The following is a 10,549-nucleotide window of genomic DNA, read 5'->3' on the forward strand; positions in this document are numbered from 1 at the left end:
CAGCACATCAGTGTCTCTGCTGCTGCTCTATGACAATGGACCCGCTTTTACCATTGCGTCACCCTGAAACTTGGTAAAGTCGGGCGTGAGGCGATTAGCGCGATCCGCATCCGTGTCCGTGCAGATGCCCACTTTACCAAGGCCCGAAAATGGCTGTCATCCGGGCGCAACGGCGATTTAAATGCATTTGCATGCATTTAAATTGAATTAATGGATTGCATGCCCAACTTTACAGCACTTCCCCCTTTACCATCACGTTCGCCCGTCCAGATTCTGCGCAAAACAGGCATGCTCGGCAAAGGTCTGTTTCAGGCGCTCCAGCTTCTGAAGAGGTAAGTTCAGAGCTTCCAACGGCTCCCTGACTCAGATTGGTGGTGGGGGGGAGGGGGGCGGTGGGGGGAGGGCGGGAGGCTGGATCATTCTCTGGTGAGGGGGAGGGGAGGAGGGAGCCGCGATCATTTTCTGCGGGGGGTGGGGGGAGGAGGCCCGATCATTCTCTGCTGGGGTGGGGGGCGGGGGGGGTGGGGGGGGGGGGGGTGGGGGAAGAGGGAGGTCCGATCATTCTCTGGTTGGGGGTAGGAGGAGGGTGGCCAGATCGTTCTCTGGTGGGGGGAAGGGAGGAGAGAGGCAGGGCAGATGTATCTCTGATCGGGGGAGGGCGATCATTCTCTGGTGCGGGGGGGTAGGGGAGGAGGAAGGCCAGATCATTCTCTGGTGGGTGGAAGGGAGGAGGGAGGTAGGTCAGATGTATCTCTGGTCGGGGGGAGGGGGCAGGCGAGATCGTTCTCTGGTGGGGGAAGGGAGGAGGGAGGCGGGTCAGACGCATCTCTGAGGGGGGGGGCGGTGAGGAGGGAGACGGAGGCCCAATCGCTCTCTGGTTGGGGGGGTGAGGAAGGCTAGATGGATCTGGGGGGGAGGTGGGGCACAGGGGACCGCTGCCACTCTATGGGCGATCGGTGGGGGGGGGAAGGGTGGCAGAGGGTCGCGATCGGTCTGGGTAGCGAGGGGGAGTGGGTAGATAAGGGGGACAGTTATGTTGTGGGGGTGGGGAGATGCCTGTGGGGGCCATCACTCACGCTTTTCGCTCCCGGGCCGCTTTATCCGCTTTTTGTGGCCCGGGAGCGATGTGACAGGGGAGCGTTTTTCAAACTTTTTCTCACTCCGCATGCGCAGTTCGAAGTTCCGATCGGAGCTGCAGCGTTTTGGGCACGATAAGCCCCGCCCACAGCGCAATTCAGACTTGCAATTTTTTTTCAGGCTAAATGCATATAGGGGCGCCTGAGAATATTTTTCCAAGTCGGATCTGATTTGCACCCAGATTCAGCACTTCGAATCAAAATGGTAAAATTGGGCCCAATGAATAGAATTGTCAATTTAACTGGCTCCATGATTCTCCAGAATCATGCACTGGAAAGTGGAGAACACCACAGTGAGCTATGAGGATTCCTGACCCTCATCCCTCAACGCCACTGGGACTTCCACCCAAGTGCACCCCACTCAGTGAGTTCCTCTCTGTTTTCCTTCAAACCTTCCCCTCTGAGACTATTGCCACATCCCCACATAGGTCCCTCTCAACTCCACCAAGATGAAGCACGTGGACCCTCCAGAGTCTCTGTGGTATCTAACCCCCGAATTCCACCCCTCCTCCCCCCCACTGAAACCTGGCATTATGTAAAACGGCAGTTGAGTGGTTGCATGAGACCAGTGTACATCAAAGATGGCCCCCGTCATGACATTGAACGAGGTGAGTGGTGATAGACATCGGAGTTTACATCAGTGTAATTGGTGTCAAGTTGAAGCTTGTTGAAGCTTTGCATCTCAATGCTTTGGACCTGGGGTTCCAATTCTTTTGCTGGAAAACTAATTAAACTAAACTGAACAAACTGAGAGACAAAGTAAAAGGGTCAGTCCCTTAAAGGGGGAAACTGCCCTAAAAAAAAATCACAAGTCAAATTAAAAGGTGATTAAAGGGATTGATAAGGCATCCCAGTCCCTACGGTGCCCAATGGGCACGGGTCCTATGGTTCCAAAGGGTTAAGGGCTTGGCTCTTATCAGTGGCATTGATGTTTAGTTTTGGAGATTTAATTGCCAGGATTGATTAGTCAAGTAAGTGTGAGGTTTTTCCTGACAACTGGCTTCCTTTTATGGCTGACGAGGCACAGCTGGTACTTGAGGAGACTGCAATTAGCACATTCCTAAAGGCCATCCTCATTCTCCCAGGTCACAAGGACTGTAGAGTTGACATGCCTTCCATCAGCCACAGCCATGCACACCAAGACTTATTTCTGACAATCAAATTTCCCTGAGAAGTGGATTTGAACTTTCATGCAGGTAAAGCACTTTGGGCTCATACTGTTGCCTGAATGTGGGGTTCACAACACATGCAGCCGCCCTCCCCATGTTGGAGGATGTTCAAGCCTCATGCAGCAGGAATTAAGACACCCCACTGTGCCCGAGGAGATCGCCTTCACTCCAAAGCACAACATGGGAGCTCGGAGTGGAAACCAGTACTGACTTTCTGCACTCCTCTCATGTGACTCAACCTCAAGCTCCCACAAAGGAAGGGCACACTGCGTGGAATAGAAAAGCAGCCAAGCAGGGAAGACATGGGAGACACTGCCTGCAAGCCAGCCACCAGACCCCTTTGAGGCAGGGGAAACCTTGACATGAGTGGAAGGATGAGGGCTACGCGAGACCCCTCGCTCTGAGATCACATGAACAAAACCTCACCCCCACCCCCAAATTACATGTATCTGCATCCCCCGCGTATTCTGTGGTGCCCCCTGAGCCTTGAGCACCCTGTAGGGTGCTCCTGAGCGCTCACCTCCAAAATGCCCCTCGGAGGTAAGGGCACCAGGTTCACACTTTTATACAGCTGTTGTAAATGGTGCCAGCGTGACTTTACTCCGGTGTCCTGTGAATATTCTGTGAAGGGAGAAAATCTCTTGAGAGTGCCTGAGATTCTAATGGAAATGTATTTCTCGAATGATAGTGATTGTTTTAGGTTCCCCTTTTCCTCATGATTTTCTATTATTCTTGGGATGCTTTTTGTGTCTTGTCTTTGACTGTGATGACAGAAACAAAACATTTGTTCAAAATCTCTGCCCTTTCCTTGTTTCCCATTACTGATTCCCCAGTCTCGCCCTCTATGGGATCAGTGCTTTCTTTTGCTACTCTCTTCCTTTCTCTATACTTGTAGAAGCTATCACTGTCTGTTTTTATATTTCTTACTAGTTTTGTCTCATACTCCAATTTCTCCCTCTTTTTTGTAATGACCTTTCGCTGGTTTCCAAACCTTTCCCAATCCTCTGGCCTACAACAAACAATAACATTCACAGCTAATGAACACTCAGTCCACAGGTTTATAGAGATTTTCATTTCCTACCTCAGAAACCTCTTAGTTTTATATTCTTCAGTGATAGTTTCAATGGAAATGACCATTTTGTACATACTAGCTCACCTTAGTTGACAAATCCTGTGCCTTTGTGCAGAGGTTCTCTGGCATCTCTCGACAGCGTGTGGATAGGTTGAGGATAGCTGCGGCTGCTATATGAGTGGCTTCAGCGTCATGACTGTAACTGTAGATACTGGAATGGCAGGAATGGCATGGGCTTTGTACAGAGGCACTGGACAGTCGGCTGGAGGAAGTCACCGGACTTGAAAAGTGTTTGGCTGGCAACAGATGCAGGTGAAAAATGCATTGGAATGAGTGCCACAACTTAATTACATTAATAGTTTGACCTTTTCCCTCATCTTTTTAAATTATGTTTCTAGTTAAGCGACATAGAAGGTGCAAAGATATCTACAGAAACCAAATAAATATTAAACTGGAACGTAAAAGTAGCTCTGAAGAAGTCATAACAGACTCGAAACGTTAAACTCTGTTTCTCTCTCCGCAGATGCTGCCAGACCTGCTGAGTATTTTCAGCATTTACTGTTTTATTTACGTAAGAGTAGCACACTGTTTGGTTTGTGGCAAAGAATCTACCAGAATCCGAATAAATGCTGCAGTGAATCCAGCATTTGACACCAATGTAATAAAGATATGAAATTGTCCCTAAAGTCTCTTTGATATCCCAGTTTATATAAAGTACAATATATTATGAAAAGGGAAAATTAAACTGATCATATAAACCTTCAAATCTAAGGTTGAATCGTCAGATTGCAAGTAACTGTCACTGTTACAAATGAGAGAACTTGGGCTGCCATAGTTTCCATTGGGTGGTATTTTAAAATGCATCAATAATTGACCTGCCCCTATCTACGGATTTGATACAGTTCTCTATGCTTCATGCACCAGGTAGGGGTAGTGCAGTATTTGTGTTACTGGACTAGCAATCCAGTGGCCTGGACAAATCCAGAGAATGCGGGTTCAAATCCCACTGTAGCAGTTTGAGAATCTGAATTCAATTTAGTTAAAAATCCTGAGAGTGAGTTAAAAATATATAGAGTGGGATTTTCCGACCACGCCCACCCGAGACCAGAAAATCCCACCCGAGGTCAACGGCCTTTGCATGGTCCTGCCCGCTACGACTCCCGTGGAGTGCGGGACGGGAAAATTCTGCCTATATAGTCTAAAATTTGATGTTTTTTAGCCAATCAGAAACATTTGTGGATCCTATCCCTAAAATGGACAGGGTGACCTAGAAGGCAGACAAAAAACACAGATGAATGAAAATATTTTAAGTTTCAAAAATATTTAATAGTAAGCTATTTCAATTAGACATCAAGCATAAGTAAAACTAAGATAGTAAAAATAGGAGCAGCAGATTGAGGAGAAGAGAAAGAAAGGGGAAACAGAAATAAAACGCTGAATTTTAAATTTTAATTGAAAAGAAATGCATTTTTATTGGAGCTTTAATGAAAGTGATGAATTTATTCATTGCATATCAGCAGTTTTGTTGCTGTAACAGGTTTGTTTCAGCAGCATGTTTTGTTTTCTTATTTTTTTATGGAATGCGGGTGTCGCTGGCTAGACCAGTATTTATTGCTCATCCCTAATTGCTCTGGAGAAGGCGGTAGTGGGCTACCTTCTTGAACCATTGCAGTTCCAAGTCAGGATGGTGTGTGGCTTGGAGGGGAACTTGCAGGGGGTGGCGTTCCCAAGCATCTGCTCACCTTCTCCGTTAAGGTAGTAGAGTTTGTGGATGGGAAGATGCTGTTGAAGGAGCCTTGGTGAGTTACATATCTGTATTCAAGTTGAATAATTATGAAGTAGTTAACTAAGGAAGGTCGGAACTTCCCTGGAATTTCCAAGGCCCAAAAAAACTGCTCGAAATGATTGTGCAGTGTAAAACTACACTTTTGTTGTCAACTTATTATACTGGTCCAAATGTTATGTGGATTGTGACATCAGTCTAGCCTCCAACCCTGATCCCATCGGAATTGTGGGATCAGTGGGAGAGGATCTCATTATCATGGAGCAGGTGAGCACCCCATATTCTTCCGAATCTCAGCAAAGCAGGAGTCATATTTGCCCCTCACTAATGGGGCTGATTAACAGAACTGCAAGACCTTTTGGGCGGTCAAGATGTCTGACCCCACTTGTTGAAGAATTAGGGAAATTTCACTCCTGGTTCCATACTTTGGTTATCATTTACTTTCTACGGCGATGGTGGGAGGATGGAACATCTGGCCTTACAAAGTGCTGAGGCATCTTGCACAAACAGTTTTAAGAGGCCCTTATGGTTTTGCTGGGAGGTCTGCCCAATCCCTGCTGGAGTACCAGTGAGAGATTTGGGGAAACTAATTTTAACTTACTACCTATCAGTGATTTCTGCGTTCTAATATTTTCACATAATGGAATACCATAATCATTTCGGTCTTCAATACTTACATTCACAAGATTGAACAGCCTCCCATTCTTGAACTTTTGACGTTACTGTGTGCTTTCCAAATACTTGTGCATCGAAGCTGGCATAATCAAAGGGAGCCTTAGTACATTTGTCCAGTTCTTTTGATATGGTGGTATGGGGTGTGCTGATTGATTGTGCTGATCCGTAACTGAACTGAGAAATCTCCATCTGTTTCACCAGACACATTGGCCTACACAGCGGACAGAAAAGTTATGAACTAGTTTGGCTGTTTATTATTTCATTATCCAATTTTGTCCCCAGCTTCCCTTGCTAATCACATTGCACATTATTCAGAAGGACATTCCTGCCCTCCTCAGCTGCTGTCAGTGACACTCCTTAAACCCCTACCAGGTGAGTTACATAATCATAACCTGAATATAATTCATTGCACCTCTATTTTCCCTTTATTCCACAGGTTTACTGAGAAGAATTATTGTCTAGGATAATTCCAAATGTGGATATCAGTAGAGACTGGAATTCTTAATCTCATCGCCCAGGATGAATTCCTGGGCAGGACAGAGCAGCTGCTGGCCTGCCTTGCCTCTTACCCAAATTTGGGGTTTGGTTCATTCACGTGGTGGGAGAGGTACACTTGCCAATCGCAGCAGCATAGCAATATCATGAAGGATGGTCAGTCAGTATAAAAGCAAATTACTGCGGATGCTGGAATCTGAAACCAAAAGAGAAAACGCTGGAAAATCTCAGCAAGTCTGGCAGCATCTGTAAGGAGAGAAAAGAGCTGACGTTTTGAGTCCAGAGACCCTTTGTCAAATCTTTCTCTGGAGCGTAGGAGGCTGAGTGGTGATCTTATAGAGGTCTACAAAATAATGAGGGGCACAGAACAGCTAGATAGTCAATATCTTTTCTCAAAGGTAGGGGAGTCTAAAACTAGAGGGCATAGGTTTAAGGTGAGAGGGGAGAGACACAAAAGTGTCCAGAGGGGCAATTTTTTCACACACAGGGTGTTGAGTATCTGGAACAAGCTGCCAGAGGTCGTAGTAGAGTGGGTACAATTTTGTCTTTTAAAAAGCATTTAGATAGTTACATGGGTACGATGGGTAGAGAGGGATATGGGCCAAATGCGGGCAATTGGAATTAGTTTAGGGGTTTTTAAAAAAAAAGGGCGGCATGGACAAGTTGGGCCGAAGGGCCTGTTTCCATGCTGTAAACCTCTATGACTCTGAGTCTATGTGAACTCAGACTCCTTGAATTAGAGGAACTGAGAAGGGGATTGATGTGTTGATTGTGGAATTGACTCAAAGTGCACAAAGTTACACATTCAAATGACATTGTTAAATAGTTCAACATTTTCAGCATCATTTTTAATCGATCATGCTTATGTTACTGTCTTGTTCAGTAATCTTAGCTTTATTATTCTAGACAAACAAAAACTTCTGCACTAAACAGTAATTAAAAAAAACATTTCGAGACATATCACAGGTAACTAGTTTATTTTCATTCACTTTATTTGATTTCGATGGGGTGAAAATTAGATACATTCTAAAATGGGCTGTTGATCGCGCCATAATGGCCAGAGTCCTGCCTCGGCAGAGCAAGTGGAAATTACCCAGCTGCTTTACTACTGACCGGATAACATAGCCTCTGGCAGCACTACTTACGGTGAGAGAATGAAACATGGTAACATCAAATGGGAATATACCTCAGCATTTGGTCTGAGCTTTGTCCAACCCTCGTGAGCTCATTCTGCTTGTCCTGGGATTTAGCCAGTTTCTCTGCTGCAGCAATTGGGCAACCGGAGAGACTACAAAACAAAGAACATTAAGGATGTAAAGGAATCTATGGCTTTAAAGCTTGGATTTTCTGAGACAGACCCTAACTGCAACTAAAACAGAAAAATCAGCTGACTGAAAAGGTAACTGAATATTTCTAGGAAAATTAAAATGGAAACAGAAGCAGAAAATTCCGACTTCTTGAAAAACTGACACTGCTTGAAACCAGATAAAAAGACATAGAATCATTCAAGCTCAGATCCACGTGGTAATATTTTAGGCAAACTGAAGAAGACAGGATTGGGGAATATGCACTGCTGCTGCAGCTGTGATGCCATCAAGACAGAGCATCTCGAGCAGAGTTGAGGAGGTTCGGCATAGATATGCCATTTTGGTGAAAACTGTGCCCTAGAATTCAGGTTGGTTGGGTCCTGCTATTAGCTTGAGATCAAGATAAATCTTCAAAGAAATAGAGCTTGAATTCTACTGGAGGAAGCCCAGAGCTTTGAAGGACTTTGTGGCTGAAACGTGAAGTGTGCAGAATAGACCTGGTAAGAGTATATCTGAGCTTTCATTGGATTCACTGGATAACCAGGTTACCTCTTTGGAGAGGCAAGGTACCCCTTTGGATTTGGTCCTGGGACACCTTTGATAGAGGTCAGGTGCCGTTTGGTGGAGCTAGGGTACCCTTTGGTAAAGGTCTGATGCCCTTAGGAGTTGGTCAGGTGCACTTTGAGAGAGGTAAGGTGCGCTTTAAAATTGTTAAAAGGCATAAATGTGTGCACAAAATGCACAAACTCATTACTGTCATGTTCATTGAAACTGTAAACAGACATGCCAAAATCAACCGTCAAAACTGTCAGCAGAATTTGTCAAGAGGAACTGTTGAGAGGATCTGTCAAAAGCACCTGTCAAAAGGAGCTGTCAAGATATCAAGGCATTTAAAAGTCCTGCCCTTCAAACCTTTGCAAAAATGTCTTGGAGTGTTAATAAAATGATTGTTATGTTATACTGTCTATTGACATAAGCCTGAGAGCTTCTGTGACTGGATTTGCACTGCATGACTGATTTCATAACCATCCTTTTCACAGTGGGGTGCCTGCCATTTCAGCGTTTGATTGACAGCTACGAGTGGTTATAGGGTCTTTGATGTGCAACTATGAATTCCAATGCTTTTTGTTATAAGGGATTGTGCACTTAAATGAAATGTTTGTTGCAAGATGTAATAGATAGTAGAGGTAAGTAAATGTAGTAAATGCATTTTTATGAATGAGGGTGATTTTTTGCAATATAGTTAAGTCTGCAGTAGATACTTTGAACTTAATTTTATTGAACTTTATTTTATCTAATCTTTGCACGGGTCCTGAGATCTGCCCATAGTGGATACAAGGTGAGTTGGCATGTTGGGTGTAAGGGAGAAGGGCGATGAGTGGCAGCTTGGGATGACATAATTTGACAGTAAATTAGCATAAGGGATATATTTTGATTTGATTTATTATTGTCACATGTATTAACATACAGTGAAAAGTATTGTTTCTTGTGTGCTGTACAGACAAAACATACCGTTCATCGAGAAGGAAACGAGAGAGTGCAGAATGTAGTGTTACAGTCATATCGAGGGTGTAAAGAAAGATCAACTTAATGCAAGGTAAGTCCATTCAAAAGTCTGACAGCAGCAGGGAAGAAGCTGTTCTTGAGTCGGTTGGTATGTGCCCTCAGACTTTTGTATCTTTTTCCTGAAGGAAGAAGGTGGAAGAGAGAATGTCCGGGGTGCGTGGGGTCCTTAATTATACTGGCTGCTTTGCCGAGGCAGTGGGAAGTGTAGACAGAGTCAATGGATGGGAGGCTGGTTTGCGTGATGGATTGGGCTACATTCACGACCTTTTGTAGTTTCTTGCGGTCTTGGGCAGAGCAGGAGCCATTCCAAGCTGTGATACAACAAGAAAGAATGCTTTCTATGGTGCATCTATAAAATTGGTGAAAGTCATAGCTGACAAGCCAAATTTCCTTAGTCTTCTGAGAAAGTAGAGGAGTTGGTGAGCTTCTTAACTATAGTGTCGGCATGGGGGGACCGGGACAGGTTGTTAGTGATCTGGACACCTAAAGACTTGAAGATCTTGACCCTTTCTACTTCGTCCCCATTGATGTAGAGGGCCACGAGGATGAATGGGTGATATAACTTAGCATGGGGGTGGGGGGGGGGTGGGCGGGAGGAGGGGGGTGCGGGGGTGGGTGGGAGGAGGGGTGGGGGGGGAGGGTGGGAGGGGTGAGGGGGGAGCGGGAGGAGGGGGAGCGGGAGGAGGGGGACGGGAGGAGGGGGGAGCGGGGGTTGGGGGGGTGGGATGTGGGGGGGGGCGGGGGGGGTTGGGGGGCGGGGGCGGAGTTGGGGTGCAGAGTGAATGTATAGACCAAAGGTTTCATTGAACAAATTTGATGTTTTATAGCCTTATCCGCATCTGTCTTTAATGGCCCCACATTTATTTTTATCGTTCTCTCTAAATGTATTTATAAAGATACATAATGAAGTAGGAAAGAGGCAGACAGGTTTATGGAGGGAATTTCAGAGTCTAGGGCCCAGTTAACGAAGGCACGGCATGGATGGTGGAGGTGATTAAAATTGTGATGTGCAACAGGCTGGAATTACAGCAGCTCAAAAATCTCAGAGATTTGCGTAGCTGGAGAAAATTACAGAGATAGGGAGGACTGAGGCCATGGGGAGATTTGAAAATCCCCCCCACCAGTGAGCGATCAGGCCTCCCCCCCCCCCCCCCCCCACCACCAGACAATGATAAGCCCTCTCGCACCCCCCCCCAGAGATACATCTGACCCACCCTCCTCCTCCCCCCCCCCCCCCCCCCCCCCCCCCCCAGAGGATGATCTGAGTCAGAGAGCCACTGGAGGCTCTGAACCCGCTCTTTGGAAGCTGGGGCAGGGGGTCCGCTGCCACTCTGCAGGCGATCGGT

General features: G+C 46.0%; 1 protein-coding gene across 1 annotated transcript in view; it reads right to left on the minus strand.

The window, feature by feature from the left end:
* st18 (ST18 C2H2C-type zinc finger transcription factor) overlaps positions 1-10,549 on the minus strand; it is a 194,190-nt gene that overhangs the window by 42,754 nt on the left and 140,887 nt on the right. Inside the window, exons 8-10 of the mRNA XM_078216977.1 lie at positions 7,517-7,618; positions 5,838-6,046; positions 3,462-3,673 (exon numbers count right to left, since the gene is read on the minus strand). Coding sequence (XP_078073103.1) covers positions 3,462-3,673; positions 5,838-6,046; positions 7,517-7,618 — 523 coding nt within the window. The remainder of the gene's footprint in view (positions 1-3,461; positions 3,674-5,837; positions 6,047-7,516; positions 7,619-10,549) is intronic.

This window comes from Mustelus asterias, chromosome 7, assembly GCF_964213995.1.
Source record: "Mustelus asterias chromosome 7, sMusAst1.hap1.1, whole genome shotgun sequence".
In the NCBI taxonomy this organism is placed as follows: Eukaryota; Metazoa; Chordata; class Chondrichthyes; order Carcharhiniformes; family Triakidae; genus Mustelus; species Mustelus asterias.